The sequence below is a fragment of the Trachemys scripta genome, chromosome 7, assembly GCF_013100865.1.
Source record: "Trachemys scripta elegans isolate TJP31775 chromosome 7, CAS_Tse_1.0, whole genome shotgun sequence".
Taxonomy (NCBI): domain Eukaryota; kingdom Metazoa; phylum Chordata; order Testudines; family Emydidae; genus Trachemys; species Trachemys scripta.
The window spans coordinates 52,585,057-52,606,331 of record NC_048304.1 but is presented as its reverse complement, the minus strand read 5'-3'; the positions used below and the strand labels follow the sequence as shown (position 1 = coordinate 52,606,331).

At 46.8% G+C, this 21,275-nt stretch overlaps 1 protein-coding gene across 3 annotated transcripts in view; it reads right to left on the bottom strand.

The window, feature by feature from the left end:
- The window catches only part of FANCD2 (FA complementation group D2), a 216,818-nt gene that overhangs the window by 163,608 nt on the left and 31,935 nt on the right, over window positions 1-21,275 (bottom strand). For all 3 annotated transcript variants that reach the window (XR_004646377.1, XM_034775009.1, XM_034775010.1), the window contains exons 10-14: window positions 16,636-16,723; window positions 13,847-13,951; window positions 11,415-11,515; window positions 10,665-10,773; window positions 9,010-9,045 (exon numbers count right to left, since the gene is read on the bottom strand). Coding sequence is in view for 2 of the 3 variants with exons in the window: in XM_034775009.1 (XP_034630900.1) it covers window positions 9,010-9,045; window positions 10,665-10,773; window positions 11,415-11,515; window positions 13,847-13,951; window positions 16,636-16,723 (439 nt within the window). In the remaining variant the exon portion in view is untranslated. The remainder of the gene's footprint in view (window positions 1-9,009; window positions 9,046-10,664; window positions 10,774-11,414; window positions 11,516-13,846; window positions 13,952-16,635; window positions 16,724-21,275) is intronic.

Genomic DNA, 21,275 nt, shown 5'->3' with positions numbered 1-21,275 from the left:
GCACATTCCTGGTGGCTCCACACTGTCCAAAGTTTGTGTTTCTCATCGTTCCAGGTGATGGGGTGGATCCCAGTTTACCCTCCGGGGGTTTTCTGGTCATCCACTTGACGCATTCTTCGGCTGATGGATACTCCCTTTTTAGGCTGGCACCCTCCTAACCATCCATGTATATCAAGCATTCATCAGCATACATTTCATACCTTAACCATATTTTAATTTATTGTCTCCACCTCTTTCAGGGTGCGTGCATATTCATTTGAGACTCCCGGCCCTTTAATCACAGAGGGTGGGGGTCTATCCTAGGAGCCATTGAATGAAGTGAAAGTCACTTAATGGCTTATAGTGTTTGTTTACCTTGTATCAATTACTTTAAGAACAAAGTCAGTTAACTTGTTTGTAAGTTTTACACAGTAGTAAAGTATCTTTCACAGGATAGATATAATCAATGGTTTCTACAGACAATAGCTTACAAGTTTTAACAGAAGACCCAAGAGATTTTTGTACTTGGTGAAACTGTTGGATTTTAAAGTGTGGGGGACAAATTATGAGGGGGTCACTGTCACTTGGGGGAATCACTGTTAGTACCTTCTTTTATATCCCTACATTCTTCTATTCTAAATGCAGGACTCTGCACTTGTTCTTATTGAACCTCATCAGATTTCTTTTGGCCCAATCCTCTAATATGTCTAGGTCCCCCTGTGTCTATCCCTACCCTCCAGCGTATCTATCACTTCTCCCAGTTTAGTGTCATCTGCAAACTTGCTGAGGGGGCAATCCACGCCATCCTCCAGATCATTAATTTAGATACTGAACAAAACCGGCCCCCCACTAGCAAAACTGTCGCTAGAGAGACATTAATTAAAATGGAGCCAAAGTCAGGGTGATCTCTCTCCTTAAGGGCTTTGTGATCTCCCAGCCAGGAGAGATACTCTTGCAAAGCAGGCGGCTGCTCCCAGGGAAGCTCAGTAGGTGGCAGAGGAGGCTTCAAAGTCTTGTTTGAGAATGGCCTCCATCTTCCTAACTGTGAAGTCCGGAGGGTAGAACTCCCCTTCTGAGGGGCTAACCGTATCCCTGGGGAAGCATACTACAGCAGCGTCAGCCTTTGGTATCTCAGCAATGGAGCCTGACATCGCTCTTGTTAACATGTTGGCCCGTACCTGGCTTACCCCACTCACCCTACTCACCTCCTGGAAGGAGGAATGAAGGGGTATCACCGCCACTGGGGAGGATTTTGAGGGAAGAAATTGACTCTGAGGCTCACTCAGGAGCCTGCTGAGGTTGTGTTTGAATCGTGCAGATAACCTTGCTGCACATGGCTTGACATTTCTCCAGGGGAAAAACCCTTTGCTAAGCTTTTCCCCCCGGCCTGTTTGGCATCAGAGCCAGACAGCTCACCTTCTGCTGGGGGAAGAGTCGGAGGACTCAGACCGCCTGGATTTTGTGTGCTTTTTTTTTTTCCCCTTTCAGATTTTTTATCTTTTTTTTTTTTTTTTAAACTTTGGGAGTATAGAAGCTCTACTGTGGCTTTGGAGAAGCCGCCTACAGCTTGTCTTCCTTTGGGCCTAGAGCCCTCTTGAGAGGTCTGGCTCTGAACCTAGGAGGGGGAACTAGTCAGGGCCCACGTGGACAGCTCAGGAGGGAGGGGGCTGATTAGAAGCCCTGCTTCTTTCCCCAGGATGCTCAGGACCCACTTGCAGGGAGGCAGAGGACACTTGTGGCCCTGCAATCCTCCCCTCTTAGTTCTGCAAGAGGCCCCTGGAACTTATTCCCTTAGTCAAGTGATCAGGGTTCTCCTTGCTTCTGGAGCCTCTCCCTGTTCTGCACTGGGGTTCCTGGTCCATTTCCCCCCCGTTGGAGTCATAGCTGCGTTGGTGGATAGGGACCTAAATTCCCTCTAAGCTGCGTGGCCACCCAGCAGTCTATCAAGTGACGCACACTTCAGGTGCCCCTCCCGCCACTGCCACGCTGCTCCTGCCTACCCTCTGCCTTGGAGCTGCTCCCAGGAACCTCTTGCTTGCTATGCAGAACCAGGGAGAGGAAGAGTGCTGATGTCAGGGTGTCCCCCTTCCCTTCCCCTCCTTGCCCCTCTACCCTATCTCTGCGAGTGTGTGTGGGGGGGGTGTCATAACTATAAAGGAAAGGGTAACAGCTGTCCTGTGTACAGTACTATAAAATCCCTCCTGGCCAGAGACTCCAAAATCCTTTTCCCTGTAAAGGGTTAAAAAGCTCAGGTAACCTGGCTGGCATCTGACCCAAAGGACCAATAAGGGAACAAGATACTTTCAAATCTTGGAGGGGGGGGGGAAGGCTTTTGTTTGTGCTCTTTGTTTGGGAGGTCGTTTGCTCTTGGGACAGAGAGACCAGACATCCATCCAGGTTCTCCACATCTCTCTAAACAAGTCTCTCCTATTTCAAACTTGTAAGTAAATAGCCAGGCAAGGCGTGTTAGTTTTCCTTTGTTTTCTCAAATTGTAAATGTACCTTTTACTAGAGTGTTTATCTTTGTTTGCTGTGCTTTGAACCTAAGACTAGAGGGGAGTCCTCTGAGCTCTTTAAGTCTGATTACCCTGTAAAGTTATTTTCCACACTGATTTTACAGAGATGATTTTTACCTTTTTTCTTTAATTAAAAGCTTTCTTTTTAAGAACCTGATTGATTTTTCCTTGTTTTTAGATCCAAGGGGGTTGGATCTGTATTCACCAGGAGTTGGTGGGAGGAAGGAGTGGGGATGGTTAATTTCTCCTTGTTTTAGATCCAAGGGGGTTGGATCTGTATTCACCAGGAGTTGGTGGGAGAAAGAAGGGGGGATGGTTAATTTCTCCTTGTTTTAAGATCCAAGGGGTTTGGATCTGTATTCACCAGGGAATTGGTAAAGGTCTCTCAAGGCTACCCAGGGAAGGGAATTAGCTTTGACATGGTGGCATAGCGGTGGGATTCATTTTAAACCCAAAAGCCAGTACAATATTTTTTTTCCTTCTAGCTGCTTGGAAAGCAGAGCTGAAGGTAGATGCATATCTTATCTCTCCTGGCCTGAAGGCAGAGGTGTTAAGTTTTTTTAACAAGAGCCTTTGTTAAGAGAAGGGTTCAATCAATGAGCAAACGACTGGTAAAAGGAATTTACAAGCTGAATTGTTTTTCTTTTCACATCTTCGGGAGTAGCTAGTTAGAAAGTCTCTGTTAAATCAGCAGCAGCCTGAGCTAAGTGCATCCCAGTTTCAGTCAACTGCAGAGGGGTGTGACCCAGCACAAGAAAACAGGAAAATGACTACAAAAGAAGTAGCTAACAAAATAGAACTGGTCAGACTAGAAGCAGAAGAAAATGAGAAAAAACATCAGAGACTGCTTCAAATTAAAAAACTCGAGAAAGAAGCCAAAGAGGAGGCCCATGAAAGAGAAAAAGAAGCCAAAAAGGAGGCCCATGAAAGAGAAGAGAAAGCCAAAGAGGAGGCCCATGAAGGAGAAGAGAAAGCCAAAGAGGAGGCCCACAAGAGAGAGATGGAGCTGGAAAAAGCAAAAGAGGAGGCGAGAGAAAAAGAAAGGAAGCATGAACTGGAAGTAGCAAGGGCTAGGCCGGATGCAACAGCCACTCCTAACAACTCCTCTTCAGGTACCACTTCCCATCCCAGAAAATTCCCCACCTACAAGGCAGGCGATGATACTGAGGCCGTCTTAGAAAATTTTGAAAGGGCCTGCCTTGGATACAGCATCCCTATAGACCAGTACATGGTAGAGCTGAGGCCGCAACTCAGTGGACCCTTAGCAGAGGTGGCGGCTGAAATGCCTAAGGAGCACATGAACAGTTATGAACTTTTTAAAAACAAGGCCAGACTCAGAATGGGGCTAACACCCGAGCATGCCCGTTGGCAGTTCAGAGCCCTAAGGTGGAAACCAGACGTGTCATTTACCCGGCATGCCTACCACATTGACAAAAATTGTGATGCCTGGGTATCAGGAGCAAATGTTAAATCTCTGGAAGATCTGGTTTCCCTAGTAAAAATGGAGCAGTTTTTAGAGGGTGTTCCTGAGGAAATAGAAAGGTACATCCTAGATAGGAAGCACAAAACTGTAACTGAGGCGGGGGAAATTGGAGCCAAATGGGTGGAGGTGGCAGAAAAGAAAAAAACTAGTAGCAGTTGGAATGAATACCAGAAGGGACAAGCAGAAACAAAACCTTACCACCAGGGACAACCCAAGGCCCCACCCACATCCCAAGGAAAACCCCAGGCGACTTCTCACCCCACCACACCAGTCTCCACCAATCAACATCGCCCCGGTGATACCTTAGCAGGGCGATGTTTTAAATGTAATGAACTTGGGGCTCACTGCCCCAAGAACCCCAACTGATTACAGTTCATTACACCCCAATCACACCAAAGATCCCCAGACCCAGATGCCTCTCTCATACCCTCGGAGCGAAGGGAAACCTTGAGAGTGGGCGGAAAGAAGGTTATCGCTTGGAGGGACACTGGGGCACAAGTGTTAACTATCCACCAATCAATCCCTAGTGGACCCCAAACTCATCAACCCGGAGGCTCCAGTGACAATTCAACCCTTCGTGTCACAGTCTGTAACCTTGCCTACAGCCAAGTTGCATGTCCAGTACAAAGGCTGGTCAGGAATGTGGACTTTTGCAGTCTATGACAATTATCCCATTCCCATGCTGCTGGGGGAAGACTTGGCCAACCATGTGAAGCTAGCCAAGAGGGTGGGAATAGTCACCCGCAGCCAGGCTAAGCAAGCTTTCACCCCTATCCCTGTTCCTGAGCCGTCCACCAGGGCCCCGTCTGTGTTACCAGAGACCCAAACAGAGGTGGTGGAACCGGATCCCCTGCCAATGACTGCAACAGCCGAAGTGGATCCAATCTCAGAGACCCAGCCAAAGCCAGTCCCAGAACCGGAACTGGCAACGCAACCAGCACCAGAACCATTGCCAGCACTGAGTCCAGCGCTTGCAAACCTGTCTACAACTTCAACGCCAGAGGGCACCAGCGAGCCTGAACTGGCGGAAGCAGCAGATAACCCTACCCAAGAGGCTCAGCCAGAGCCTGAGATACCACATAGTGCACCAGCAGACAGCGGTTCACAGTCAATGGAAACAGCCCCAGCACCTGCATTGCTTCCAGAGGGACCAAGCCCCAGTCCACAGTCCAAGGAGGAACTGATGTCTCTAGCATCAAGAGAACAGTTCCAGTCCGAGCAGGAAGCAGATGACAGCCTTCAGAAAGCTTGGGCGGCGGCGCGGAGCACCCCACCGCCTCTCAGCTCTTCGAACCGATCCCGGTTTGTTGTAGAACAAGGACTTTTATACAAGGAGACTCTTTCTGGTGGGCACCAGGAAGATTGGCATCCTCAAAGACAGTTGGTAGTTCCCACTAAGTATCGGGTAAAGCTCTTGAGCTTAGCCCATGATCATCCCAGTGGCCATTCTGGGGTGAACAGAACCAAAGACCGGTTGGGGAAGTCCTTCCACTGGGAGGGAATGGGCAAGGACGTTGCTAATTATGTCCGGTCTTGTGAGGTGTGCCAACGAGTGGGAAAGCCCCAAGACCAGGTTAAAGCCCCTCTCCAGCCACTACCCATAATTGAGGTCCCATTTCAGCGAGTAGCTGTGGATATTCTGGGTCCTTTCCCAAAGAAAACACCCAGAGGAAAGCAGTACGTACTGACTTTCATGGATTTTGCTACCCGATGGCCGGAAGCAGTACCCTTAAGCAACACCAGGGCTAAAAGTGTGTGCCAGGCATTAACAGACATTTTTGCCAGGGTAGGTTGGCCCTCCGACATCCTTACAGATTCGGGAACTAATTTCCTGGCAGGGACCATGGAAAACCTGTGGGAAGCTCACGGGGTGAATCACTTGGTTGCCACCCCTTACCACCATGAAACCAATGGCCTGGTGGAGAGGTTTAATGGAACTTTGGGGGCCATGATACGTAAATGAACACTCCAATGATTGGGATCTAGTGTTGCAGCAGTTGCTTTTTGCCTACAGGGCTGTACCACATCCCAGTTTAGGGTTTTCACCATTTGAACTTGTGTATGGCCGCGAGGTTAAGGGGCCATTACAGTTGGTGAAGCAGCAATGGGAGGGGTTTACGCCTTCTCCAGGAACTAACATTCTAGACTTTGTAAGCAACCTACAAAGCACCCTCCGACACTCTTTAGCCCTTGCTAAAGAAAACCTAAAGGATGCTCAGGAAGAGCAAAAGGCCTGGTATGATAAACATTCCAGAGAACGGTCCTTCAAAGTAGGAGACCAAGTCATGGTCTTAAAGGCGCTCCAGGCCCATAAAATGGAAGCGTCGTGGGAAGGACCATTCACGGTCCAGGAGCGTCTAGGAGCTGTTAACTATCTCATAGCCTCCCCCACCTCCAACATAAAGCCTAAGGTATACCATGTTAATTCTCTTAAACCCTTTTATTCCAGAGAATTAAACGTTTGCCAGTTTACAGCCCAGGAAACAGATGACGCGGAGTGGCCTGAAGGTGTCTACTACGAAGGAAAAAGGGCATGGAAGAGGTGAACCTCTTCGCGACCCTTAAACGTCTGCTGATGCACTCGCCCGGGAAAGTTTCCCAGAATCAACTGGTTAAAAATTGTTCTTGGAATGTGGAACATATTGTTAGTTTTTATATAATCAGTAGTATGTTTAAAGGTGCATGTGTCTTATTAACTCTGTTTTCTCCTAGAACTCCAGGAAGAAATCACAGCCTGTGTGGAACCGCCTGTCCAACACTATCTGTGATTTGGGGGGTATGTCATAACTATAAAGGGAAGGGTAACAGCTGTCCTGTGTACAGTACTATAAAATCCCTCCTGGCCAGAGACTCCAAAATCCTTTTCCCTGTAAAGGGTTAAAAAGCTCAGGTAACCTGGCTGGCATCTGACCCAAAGGACCAATAAGGGAACAAGATACTTTTAAATCTTGGCGGGGGGGGGGAAGGCTTTTGTTTGTGCTCTTTGTTTGGGAGTTTGTTCGCTCTTGGGACTGAGAGGGACCAGACATCAATCCAGGTTCTCCACATCTTTCTAAACAAGTCTCTCCTATTTCAAACTTGTAAGTAAATAGCCAGGCAAGGCATGTTAGTTTTCCTTTGTTTTCTCAACTTGTAAATGTACCTTTTACTAGAGTGTTAATCTTTGTTTGCTGTACTTTGAACCTAAGACTAGAGGGGAGTCCTCTGAGCTCTTTAAGTTTGATTACCCTGTAAAGTTATTTTCCATACTGATTTTACAGAGATGATTTTTACCTTTTTTCTTTAATTAAAAGCCTTCTTTTTAAGAACCTGATTGATTTTTCCCTGTTTTTAGATCCAAGGGGGTTGGATCTGTATTCACCAGGAGTTGGTGAAAGGAAGGAGGGGGAATGGTTAATTTCTCCTTGTTTTAGATCCAAGGGGGTTGGATCTGTATTCACCAGGGAATTGGTGAAAGTCTCTCAAGGCTACCCAGGGAAGGGAATTAGCTTTGGGATGGTGGCAGCGGACCAGATCTAAGCTGGTAGTTAAGCTTAGAAGTTTTCATACAGGCCCCCACATTTGTACCGTAAAGTTCAAAGTGGGGATACAGCCTTGACAGGGGGTGACAGGGTTCAGGAGTGGGATGGAGGGAGCTTGCTAGTGGCTGCTGCTCTGTCTCCTTTGAGTGCTGATCTACTTAAAAGGGCAATGTTCTTAAAGGGGCAACACATGTCTCTCTCACACACAGACACTGTGTGCCTCTGTCTCTCTCGCTCTCTCTCTCTCTCACACACACACACACACACACACACACACACACACACACACACACAGAGTCACCTCCCAACACATACTTGTATCATTGTTGTTGTTGTTACTTCCTGCAATGCACATATATTCTCTGTAATTTTATTCTTTCAAAGTACTGTTATTTGAGTTTTTTGACTGGTCTATGCATTTCATCGTTTTTATTTCTCTCTTACACTTACATTTAATTCTTTGAGTAATGAGTTCTAAAATTCCTAACCTTTCCTGGCTGAAGTAATTATTCCTATGGTAATTTTTTAAAAATATCTATTATATCTAGGTTTTTTGTTTCTACTTACTGGTGGTGCACATCCACACATGATCTCGATCATTTGGTGCACGTAACAAAATTAATTCCGCACATGGACGGAAAAAATTAGAGGGAACATTGGTAGGGAGCCCACTTGCCTCTCCGACTCGTAGCCCCAGGACCTAACAAAATTAGGGACTGAAGGCTGGGGCAACTTATCATCTGCCGAGCCTGGGATGGCTTCCTCACAAATCGAGCACTGTTTCGATTTGACTCAGTGCTCTCTTGGCTGCTTGGCCGTGCCTGTAAGGAGCAGAGGACCCAGCAGGGAAACATCGCAGCGGAGGCTCATGGAGGGAGAACCCTGCTCCCCCCTGCCCAAAGAACAAGACAGAAAAGTTAAAATTGAAGGAGCAAGGGCAAGAGCAAAAGGAACAGCCACTGTCTGCTGCCACGGATGGGGGGGGGGGGGCGCATGACCAAAGTGTGTGGCGCCAAAATGCTCATCCACATCTGTGCACTGCAGAGAGACGAAAGCAGCTGAGATGTCCAGAATTGGGGGAGATGCTGGGCTACAGAACACTAAAGAAAATAAAAACTAAAAAGAACCATCCATTTTTCATCAACTCTACAGAGAAAGTTCGGGGCTCAATAGGTCACTTAACTGGCTGATCAGACTCTAGTACCACAGGTCGAGGAGGGAGGTGGATTCAGAGAAACCGTCTCTCACATGACTTTCAGACTGGGCTGGATGCATTTGTTATTAAGAATGTTCAGGTGTAAATATAATTCAGAGCAAACCCAGTTAAAACCATGGAGAGAACAAATGCATGGAGACCCACAAGATCTCTTGATCTTGATCTCCTAATCTCCATAGCAAAACCTCCAATCCTGTTGCTGTGGACAAAGCAAGTGCCCTTGCTAGTGTGTGTCCAAGACAGATGCTCATAACACAACAACTACAGCACAGGAAGAGTCAAAAGAGGCATTACCTTATGGTCAGACACACAGACAGTGTTCTCAATAGCCTAAGGAGGAAAGAAATAAACAAACAGTTACAATATTGTTCTTCTTACCCTCTGAAGACAGGACAAGAAGCAATGGGCTTAAACTGCAGCAAGGGAGGTTTAGGTTGGACATTAGGAAAAGCTTCCTAACTATCAGGGTGGTTAAGCACTGGAATAAATTGCCTAGGGAGGTTGTGGAATCTCCATCATTGGAGATTTTTAAGAGCAGGTTAGACAAACACCTATCGGGGATGGTCTAGATAATACCTAGTCCTGCCATGAGTGCAGGGGACTGAACTAGATGACCTCTTGAGGTGCCTTTCAGTCCTAGGATTCTATGAATAGCGTACAGTAATAACGGACTTCAAAACACACATATCCTACACAATGGAAATGACCAGACTGGCCAGGCAGATAGCAAAAGAAATATTGCACCTGTCAGTTTCTCTTCTCTGCAAACCCATCAATCCAGGATACTGGATTGCACTAAATACTGCAGAGTCTGGAGGCAGTTCCTAGAGCGCTCATTAAAAGCTAGCTCCTCCTCCTCCACCTCCCCATATGAAATTTTTCCAGAGTAAGAATAATGTTTTCATTGAGGAACAGAACAATTCCCTTAAAAAAATAAAATAAAAAAGTCTAGCCACCACAGCATGTAAAATTTGATCCAGTGAGAGTGGCTCAGGTGAGTGGGTACACTATTTTGGGGGAAAGAAACTGCCAGATAAACAGAACATTCAAACTGCAAGATAGGCCGAAAGTTCCTCACTTTCTCAAAGTGTGTCTAACACTCTGGTATGGCTGAATGCAGCCGGCAGGAAGTATTCTAGGCACAGGGAAGGGAAAGAAGGCACGCAGCACAGTATATTTTCCTCAAATTTCTTCTATGATTCCTCAGTTTTTCCCTCATTCTTGCCTAGATCCTGAGTAGCATCTCCACTCGCATCTGAACACCTTATATCACAGGACATCTGACTTCATCCAGTTATTCTTTTAAGATCTGCTCTTTCCCTCCAGTCCTACATGCTCCCACATGAATAAATGTGCAAATTTACAGTTTGACTGAGGATACTCTTAAACAACTTCAGCCTTTGAAAAACGAACTGAAGTCCTGAATAAACAAACTAAGAATTGGGAACAAGAAACCAATTCCAGGCTCATAATTTATACCCCAGCCCATCATTAAAAATGGAACTTTGCCCTCTCTGCAGGATCAGTCCCTGCTGGACATTTCAATAGTGCATTACAAACATCAATTACCAAGCTAATCCTTATGAAGAACAGCAATATCATTACCCCCACTTCACAGATGAGGTGACTGAGGCCCAGATAACCTAAAGCACAAATTTACAAAGAAGTGCTCATTTTAAAAGACACTCTTGGGCTTCACCAGTGACTCAGGTCCTCGCTTAGTAAAACGAGGCTTGTACTGCTTACCCACAGTCTTGAGAGCACTTTGAGATTTACAGCTGAAAAGTGCAAAGCATCAATACCACAGAAAAAGTTTAGTATCAGTACTTTCAGGGATAAAAGTATAACACCTGATAGTTTTGTGAAACTACAATTGCAAGTGGGGAAATCTACAGTTAATGTTCTAATTACATTACAAACCAGAGAAACCCTGGAGAGAACAATCTGACCTTAATCCAAGCTTCAGAAATGCCTTTCTGAAATCTCACAGCCGACTTTATCACATCAAAAAGGAGCTTGACACAGTTCTGGCTGCTGCTTACTTGGCTTGTGGAGGAACTGCAAATAACCAGAGAGGAACAGAATTGCTCATCTGTTTTGTGAGTCTTGTCATAAAAGGTACCAGTCAACTCAGCGCTAAGAGGAGCAGCTGCAGCAGCACCTGCTAGAAGGGAGGCGATGGTAGGGATGGAGTGAAAACAATGCTGGCTGGAATCACAATAAAGGCAGGGCAGGTAGGAAGAGATGTGTGCAGCAGCAGCAGTGCCAGACAGGGATCATGTGGTGGCAGAGGGACAGGGACAAGGTGGCAGTGGTGCTAGTCCTGGGTGCAATGCCAGCCAGGGTGATGGGGGATGAAATCACAGCAGTACAAGCCAGAATGGATGTGCCAGCACAGCTGCAAGGGTGTGGTGCTGGCTGGAAGAGACACTGCAGTGGGACAGCGGAGGGTGCCATCTAGACAGGATATGGCAGCAGACACAGGGATGTGGTTGCAGTGATGCGGTTGCAGTGATGCTGGCTGGAAGGGACACTGACTGAGCACTGAGGATGCCAGCAGAGATAGCACACTGGGCAAATGATGCTAGTGTATGTAACTAAACCCAACTGAGAAGTCTCAGAAATTAGAATCAAAGTCCTTTTGTCCCATCTTTCCTATGCAGAAACCAAGCAGAATCATGCAGATACAATGCAAATACCTCGTTTGTGGCTGGCTTTTGAGCTTGCTCTGAGAAGACAGCATCTGCAGAGGTAAAATACATGACGACAGATCCAAGTTCTTGCGAAGGGCAGAAATCACCTGCAGAGCACAGTCATTTATAACAGATAGGCACATTTGTTAGAGCATTTGTACAAATCAATGGATAGATTTGAGGGATAGAGAAAGGTGGAAGAAAAATAAAGACAATTCTGTAGAATCCCCCGAGACAATATTACAGACCGTAACGAGATACACTGATTGTGACACTGCATCCCATATTCATCATAGTGGTATGATTATGATATGATTATGACATAATTATATGATGCATTTTCTGCAAGATGTGTCATGTAGGGTGTCTTTGGAAAAGTTATAATTTGCTGAATATGATTATCCTATTTGTATGCATGTATAATTTTTGTATCTGGAGTTATGAATATTGACTATGTATCTGTATTTCAGATGTGGTTACACCTGGGTAATATCCACTAGGCAAGATGCATCCAGTCTAGACAGCTGATTGTGAAGGGCCTATTCAAGGTAATGGGCCATTAAGGGAAACAATAGGCCTTAGAAGAAGCTTATTCCCCACCTAGTGAGCTTTCCTGGGAACGCTTCAGACAGCCTATGAATAATGGCTGCTATGGCTCAGCAAGGCATGCAAGGTCATGTGACTAGACCACACGACACTAAATTCTTGTATTTTTCCACAAACTGGGCTGGGAACTTAGCTTGAAATAAAGGGTTCCTGCCATATGGAGAGAATATATAAGGTGGGGAGTGACATCATGATTTGTCTTCACTCTCCCACAACTCAACTCCTGAAAGAAGCTCTGGAAGACAAAAGATTTGGAACGGGGGAGGAGAACCCAAGTTGCAAGGCAGATGCAGCTTGTGCCTTAAGAATCTGCAAGCCTGCTTCTATCATCAGTCAGGGTGAGAAGTTGCTAATTCAAACCCCATCTATCTAGTATATTAGGCTTAGCTTGCATTTTTGTTTCTTTGCTAGGTAGTCTGCTTTGGTCTTTTTGCTATCACTTATAATCACTTAAAATCTATCTTTCTGTAGTTAATAAATTTGTTTTATGTTTTATCTTAACCAGTGCATTTTGAGTGAAGTATATGGGAAAATCTCCGCTTGGTAAACAAACGCTGTTGGATATCTTTCCTACATTGAGAGGAGAGTGAATTAATTAATGAGCTTTCATGGTACAGATCCTGTATAATTCTGGGTTTATACTCCGGTAGGGATGCGGAGCTGGGAAGTTGACTGTTGCCCGTGTTTGTCCATGAGTGGCTTAGGTAAAGCACCCAGGTAACTCAGTTGGGTGTGTGGTGCCACCTGCTGTTGTGTTGGGTGTAACAGGGCCTGGAGAGGCTGGCTGAGTCACCAGCAGAGCAGTGTGAGATAGGCCATCCCAACTGAATTGTTAGGGTGCACAGCAGTTCCAGCGGCTCCCAGTCTGCACCCAGGGAGTGACAACCCCCCCATCCTGGTCCTTTGAGGAAAAGAGGACTTGGGGGAGTGAGAGGAAATAGGGTTCAGGTTACCCTTTCCAAACAGTCTCAACCAAATGATGATCCTGGGGACAGAAGGGGCAGACATGGGGGAAATGGCCCAAGGGAAAAGAGATGACTGTTTCTTTAAGGGCCCAGAGCCAACAGCCTTTCAGTGTAGGGTGGGGCAAGGCTCCTCTCCCAATCAATCATCTAACCAATCGAGACAAAAACCATTGGGGGCGAAGGGGGAAAGAAGAGGGGGAGATAGCACTAAAGGTTCCCTGTTCTCATGGTGAAAGGGGAAAATAGAGAGGAACTGTTTGCCAGGGACCATCAGCCCCAGGAGGGAAAGGGGTGACCCACAGTCCCTTTCCGAGGCTGTGGAAGAGGAATGGAAAACAACCCTCCTGAACAACACTGGGAGGGAGGACTACTGTTATCAAGGTTTTGTGTCTGCGGTAATTTTATTTTGAAAGACTTTTGCAGTCAGCCTAGCTGGAGCTGGACCAGGGAAATTTAAAGGGCCTGGGACAAAAGAGACAGAAAGAGGGGCACCATACATGAATTTCATGGAAAGGCCCTTTAAAGAAAATTCCTGTCACTTTCTGCAAAACGTACTTTAAATAACAAATGACAACAAAGGGGCTTGAAAAATACCCAGAGCACATGAGGGGCTCTTAATCCTCACGCTTCAGGGCAGAAGTGAATCAACAATGGGGATCAGGAATAAATTCCTTTTGGGGTTTAGTAATTAGTAATGTGGAGTATTATTAGAGTATTTCACCTTCTCCTGAAGACTCAGGCATTGATCTCTGCCAAGATGGACACTGGACTATGTTGCCCATAGGTTTATACCAGCATGGCCATTCCTGTGTTCCTAAAGAATACTCATTTGTACATCTCCTCTCTGTGACAGAGTAAATACTGTACCTCTACTGCATCCACAGCTTTGATGTTATGTAGAATGAATTTGATTACTACAGGCAAATCTTCCAATTTTACAGCAGGCACAATGATCATAGCAGACTGCCGCACCTAAAGGGAAGAGCAATATTGTGTCATCTGTAAGACTAGGGTGCCAGGGGGATGTAAAGTTTATTCTAGAGCACTAGCACCCCTTTGGGGCTGCGTAAATAATAAAATAGTCTTTAATACACTCAAACAAACAACCTGCATTGTGCTCAGAAGCAACCTGAACATGAGAATTGTACCATTTCAGCACGTACATAGGCTCTGGCTGGGAGAAGCCTTTGTACGTCACCTCCATTCTACATTTTCACCCTGCTGTACAGTTATCTTGTAGGTGTTGCCTTTACAATGAGGTGACACCTCATAAAAATGACTGCCAGTCAACAGAGACATGACTGATGCTATATCAGCAGGGATTCATTCTGAGAGGGGGTTGCAGAATGGTGCCACTTGTGTCTTCTTCAGCAGCATTCTGTATTAATAAAAGTCAAAACAAAAACACAGAGACTAAGCCCAGTGCCGAGTCACTGAATCTCCCTCAGCCGCTTTCCAAGAAATCATGATCCACAGTGGGATCCCTTTAAACAGCCAAAGTCAGACAAGCAGCAGAGGTCATCAATATAGATATAAACTGTCCTCTCTGGCTCCTTTGCCTCCATGTGCAGCAGCATCTCCGAAAGGCAGCCCACAAGCCTGTTTACAGACTGTGAGCTGGTGCCCCGTGCAGTAGTGCCACCCTTTGGTTAGACAGGGCATTGCGCAATCGTTTCAGATCGACAGGGCAGTTAGTTTGCCCTTCTGGTCTGGGTCTCCATAGTCCTTCTGGAGGCAAGGACATTAATTTCTGTCCCACTGGGGACGGGCTTCCCCTTATGGTTGGCAGGGTTATCTGGTCCTTTCCTAAAGGGGCCTGGAACCCCCTTTGGCTTTTAAGTCTCTGTTAAGGGGTTGGTAGGGGAACTCAGGCACACCCACTCCACTGGATTCCAGCTCAGGACCCTTAACCCAGGCAGGCAGGCAGAATCAGTCCGTAACAGTTTTCCTGCAATACTCTGAGCTCCTTCCTACTTCCATTGGCTCTGTAGGCTTCTGCGGCCTGTGGCTCTGGTCGTTCATTCTTTGGGCTGTTGTCAGTCTGGGGAGGCTTCTCGCCAGCTTGCTGGCAGGACCCTCTTTCTCTGGCCTGCTTGCTCCTCTGGCAGCCACCCCACCCTTCTGCTTCTCAGCTCTTTTTCTCCCCCAGCTGCTGTGAGGCTGCAAATCAGCACTGACAGGCAGTTATTGCTTTAATTTCTTGGTTATCAGGCCAGCATGGGTTCTATACACCCCATGACACAGACCTTTCTCTCTTTTTAAATTGAGATGCACAGTGGAATTTCCATAATGGGGAAAGGTGGCCAGTGGTTCTGAACAGAGACTGGTGATATTTAATAAAAATCCCCAGAAAAAAACTGAACTATGAAGTGGCAACATTTGCAAATGATGAAAAATCATTCCCAATGGTTCGGGAGGATTTACCATCACTGACAGTCTTTAAATCAAAATTGGATGATTTTCTAAAAGATCTACTCTAGGAAATATTTTGGAGAAGTTCTCTGGCATGTGTTATACAGGAGGTCAGATTAGATGATCACTATAGTCCCTTCTGGCCTTGGAATCTATGAATCTACAAAAAAAATATTTAGAATAGGCAAGGCTGGAAAACATAGCGAGGAACTTCGCAGGGAGTAGGGCAACACCATCATGGCAAGGTAAGGGAATGGGCAACACGATTGCCAATGATATTCAGTGCTGACAAGTGTAAAGTAATACACATTGGAAGGGATATTCTGAATACCCATATGTTGCTGGATTCTAAATTGACTGGAGCCACTCAAGAAAAGACACCTGAGAATTCTTGTAAACAGCTCAGTGAAAACTGCTGATCAATGTCAATGATGGCCAATAAAACAAACAAGATGTTTGGATGCAAAGGAAGGGGCTAGAGAAGAATATGGAATGTTATATAAATCAGTGGGATGCTCTCACCTAGAATACTGGATTCTATTCTGGTCTCCACATGTCAAAAACTAAATAGCAGAGATAACAAGGGTTTTGGAGATGGGCAACAGAAATGATCAGAAGCTGAAGTGAATTCCACATGAGAACAGCCTGAAAAGACGGAGTGTTTCGTTCAGAAGGGACATCGTATAGTGACACAAAATAATGAAGACGGTAAATTGTGTGCTCCTATTTAGCATTTCTCATCATACAAGATCAAGGGGACAGTCAATGAGATTGAAGGGCAACAAATTTAAGATGGATAATAGAATATTTTTTAAAAAATAACACAATCTGTGGTACTAGGTGTCACAATAATATCACTGAGGCCAAGAGTTTAATAGGATTTAAAGGGTTAGAAATGTACACGTATAATGAGAACATCCATTTACAATAGACAGGGTAAAAACAATAGGGGAAATAAGCCCTTATGTTTCAGGGCATAAACAGTTGCTAACTGAGGATGGCACATCCTCTGAGAACACACCACTGCATTACAGCCAGAAAATCTCATATAAGTCATCCTCAATTCACTGCTTTCTCTCAAGAACAATTTTATATAATAGGCTTATAGATTCAAATGACATTCCTGCCACCTTTCCCACTTTGGCTGGCACAGAAAGACTCAAAGAAGCTGGTTTTAACACAACACTTGGAATGATCAGAGCAGCTCTAATATTTATGCTTCTGTTTAGTAGAGAATCTCTTACCTCAGCCAAAAGTCCTGCGTCAAGATCCAAACTGGAAAGGGCATCCAGGATCGGAACAGTTAGGCGATTGTCCCGTTTTAACAGCTGGCTGATACACAAGAAGAAGATTGCAGACAAATAAATAAAAGTTTTTTATTAAGTGGAATTATACAATTATAAAATGTCAGCAGTTTCTCCACTCATTCCAGAATCTCTGCAACAGTGACAAATATATGCCAGAGGCACTATAGAAAATGGTTACTCTGGAAAAAATTGCTTCTCTCTGAACACAATATATTAATTTAACTTAAGTGGACATGAAAAGGAGTAAAGTTTACTATTTCTCATTGTTATTTTGGGCAGGACTGGGAGCAATGCCTAGCACTTTCCAGTATAAGCCTCAGTTTTCAGGTGGAGCAAGGACTTGAAATTTGGCAAGGACTGGTCCTGGGGTCAGTGAGATGCCTTTTACCACCCCATAAAAATCCACCCAGATTTGGCCAAATTATAAAGCCCTGAAAATCACGCATTTGCCCCTGCTCAGTAGAGATTTGTTAGAGGCTTTGTTCTTAAAATTTCTGAACATTCCATGTTACTGAGCGTGCTCTGGTCCCACTGACCTTCCACATGCCCCAGTCATGCTCTCAGGCCCAGCCTCCTACATCGCAGACCCAGAATTAGAGCACCAGGCCTGGCCGACACTTAAAATCAAGGTTGAAATAGCTATATCGCTCACAATTGTGAAAAATCCACACTCCTAAGCAAAATAGGAGTTGACCTAACCCCCAGTGTAAATGCTGGTAGGTCGACAGAACACTTTGGGGAAGTGGTGTTCCTACACAGACAGAAAAGCCCCTTCTGTCAGTGCAGGCTACATCTACGCTGTGAGGTTATGCATAGCTATGCCGCTATAGGCCCCGTAGTGCAGACATGGTCCCAGACAGGACACAAGCACAACAACATCTTTCCCTTTGGCTTGTGGGGAAAGTGCACTGAGCAGGGAGCCACCTTCCACTGACTGATGTTAATAATGTATTGAATTTCACAGCCTGTTACAGGGGCGTGAGGACTTTTCCAATAACCACAGTAAGAGGCAGGCAAGTATTATTGCCCATATTTCACTGAGTGGTGGCACAAGGTCATTAATAGTGCTCTCTGTAACCAGTAAACTCACTGCCCTCCAGAGCCAGGAAAAGACTTCACAAATCTTGATCCCAACATTACTCTGCTGTCTTGTAGACAATTATGTAAGATACTATGCAACTTGCAAAGTGCATGTTGTGTTCCCGCTGGTGGTTGGTCCACATAAGTGTTAACAGTATTAGGCTGTTACCATCTATTCCTTTAGCTCAAGTAGTAAAAATCTGTGCTGTGGCCCTAAAGGTGCTTGGTTCAAAATCTGCTGATGACCCAAGCAGGGGTCAGTATGAATCCATATGATGGAATTTCTGTTTTTTCGGTTTCTTTTTAAAAAACACATATGAAATTACATACAAAAAACCACCCAGCACTACAAGAATGTTAAGGTTATTCAGCCAAGCAGTCAAAAGTTGCCTGTGCAAACTTAATTCTGCCACCTTGTACATACATATTATTACATGATATTTAATTATTATTATGAATTATTTTTATTGCAGTAGCACCTAGAAGCCCCAGGTGTCCATTGTGCTAGGCATTATACGGAGGTAAAAGACAGTCACTGCCCACAAAAACTTAGTCTAAGGCCATGTTTTTACTAGGAAAAAAGGTGTATGTTTAACATGCTTTAGCTAATACATTAACTACCACGTGTTGGTACAACCTGTCCCAGGGCTCTCTTCTGGACAGTCACCAATCTGCAGTAAGAGACCCACGCATGAGCCCCATGTGCTTCTAAGCCCCCTGTCTAGTCACTGTTTCTGGCGCTGAGTCTCTAGAGCACACTCCCAGGCACAGACCTTTTGTCTGAGCCCTTCCTTAGATCATGGGATGACAGTCCAACCACACTCGTCCCCAAAATCAATGCCTCAGATCACCCAAGCCCTGCAATTGCTTTGACATGCACCCCCTGAATTCCACCTGATTGCTGGCATGCTGGCTTCTAATTCAATCCCTTCAAGAAGATGGCAGGAAAGATAGATTTAGCAAAGGATGTTTTTAATTATAGTCCTTTTACTCTTAGAACACATTAGAGTGTGTTATAGATCTTTAAAAACAACGTCCTAAAACGCACCCTCCCCTTAGTCTGATCTCACGCCTTTTATGAGTCCAGAGTCTTGCCAGTGTTTCAGTCTAGGCAGAGCTCCTCCTGCCTTCTCTCTCTCCAGCCCATTCTGCTTACATGTTGCGGTGGCCAGCCCACCTTCGCAGAGAGCCCACCCCTTAAATATAGGGCTGATCTATACTATACAGTTAGGTTGACCTAAGGCAGCTTACATCAACCTAATTATGTCAGTGTGTACACTATAGCCTTGCTCCTGCTGATAGAAGTACCTCAATCCACCGACATAATAACTTCACCTCCACGAGAGGCATAAGGCTTATGCTGGTGTAGTTAGGGCAACACAATATCTGTGTAGACACTGCATTACTTACATCAGTTGTTGGTTGTCTTGTCAATTTCATGGCAGGAGCCGTGTAATTGACAAGAAAGCCAGGCAGCTAAAGTCCAGCTGCCTCCAGCTCTCCTGGAGAGCTGGACCCCTCTCCTGGCTGAGAGCTGGGGCAAGAATGGACCCTGCTCCCATCTGGGAGCTGGGGAGGCAGGAAGCCTCACGTGACTTCCCGCGCTCCCAGTAGGGAATGGGGGGGGGGGAGGAGAGGGAGGAGAGAGACAGCCCACTGGGAGCCCGAGAGTCTGTGGAGCAGCCAGGCTCTGGACAGGAAGCTGCCTGCGGAGCTGAGAGACCAGGCTCTACTGCCCCTCTTAAGTCAGTGGAAGCACTCATGGTGAGGATGTGCACCACTGACCCAAGGAGGGCAGTGTGGACACGCACCTAATATAGGTCGACTTACATTTCTAGTGTAGACATACCCATAGTCTCTAACCGCTTTCCGCCATGTGCTCAGGCTGAGAAACTCCAGCCCCTTTCCCCCCCACAATTAGGCACTGATGTAGACCAGAGGTCTCTAACTCAAATGACCACTAGGGCCGCATGAGGACTAGTGCATTGGCCCGAGGGCCGCATCATTAACACCCACCCCTTGCTGCCCCCGGCCCTGCCCCCACTCCACCCCTTCCATGAGGCCCCGCCCCTGCCCCACCTCTTCCCGCCCCTTCCCTGTCCCCATTCCAACCTCTTCCCCAAAGTCCTCACCCCAACTCTGCCCCCTCCCTGCCCCCAGGGGGTGCAGGAGGGGTGTGATGGGGGCCCAGGGCAGGAAATTGGGGTCAGGAGGGGTGAGGGGTGCGGCAGGGGGTTGGGGTGCAGGGTACAGCAGGGGGCTCAGGGCAGGGAGTTGGGGTGTGGGGTGCAGGAGGGATGAGGGGTGCGGCAGGGGATTGGGGTGCAGGGGGCTCCGGACAGGGGGTTGGGGTGCAGGAGGAGTGCGGGGTGTGATGGGGGCTCAGGGCAGGGAGTTGGGGTGCGGGAGGATGTAGGATTTGGCAGGGGGCTCCAGACAGGGGGTTGGGATGTGGGGTGCGGGCTCCGGCACCATGCACTGTGGCTACCTGGCCCCGCTCTGCTCTGCTCTGCTCCAGGAAGCAGCCAGAGTACCGGGGGGGGGAGGGGGTTTCCCGCGGTTCCCCGTTCCCGGCCAATGGGAGCTGCAGGGGGCAGTGCCTGGAAGCGAGAGCATGGAGCCCTCTACTTCCTCCCTCCTCCCCCCCCCCCGCCCGGGGCTGCAGGACATAGTTCCAGCCGCTTCAGGGAGCGGGGGTAGACAGAGGGGTGGCGGGGGCACGCGGGCAGGGAGGCCTGGGGAGCTTGGCGGGCCACGTGTTTAAGACCCCTGATGTAGACAGTCCATTGTTCCATGTGGATGATCCAGTATTTAACACACATTAGAGTTGATGACCCTAAATCGCTCTGTGATTGTTTCTCAGTTAGAGTTTTGGGGCTGGGTAGAACCCCTTCCCATCGCTGTTCCCACCCCTCCACCCCCAAACCTCCTGCTATTCTGAGGAAACTGACTGGCTGAGGGAGTGGGGGAGTTCCACTCCAGAACAAGGACACAGAATTAACTATGGACCGCCTGGGGCAGGGAGACACCAGAGCACATGGGTACAGAGTCTGAACTAGGAGTTGCTTGGAGGAGAGCCAGCTACTGCACTGGTGCTTGCAAAATGGGGACTCTTACAGACACACAGCCTGGAGACAACAGGACTTCTGAGATAGCACAGCAAGACCTAGCAGTTTAAGCTCACAGCACACACCAGCATCAGAGTGCACGGACAAGTTGGACTGACCCAAGCAGGGCTTGCATTGGTGGGAGGCAGAGAGTCTGGGCATGTGCCTAGTTAGGTTTGGGGGTGCTGTATCGGGATAAGGGAGTCTGTGTAACTCCTGCCAGAAAGCCTGAGCTGGATCTACTCCTGGCTTTGCCTGAGTTAGAAAAAATGTTGTTCTATTGTTGACCATGGTGCCTGATCTAGGGAGTTAACTCTGACCCCACAGGAGGGAGGATTAGTGTTTGTGCAGAGACATGGGGCTGGGACCTGGAAATGCCCCCCATCTGAC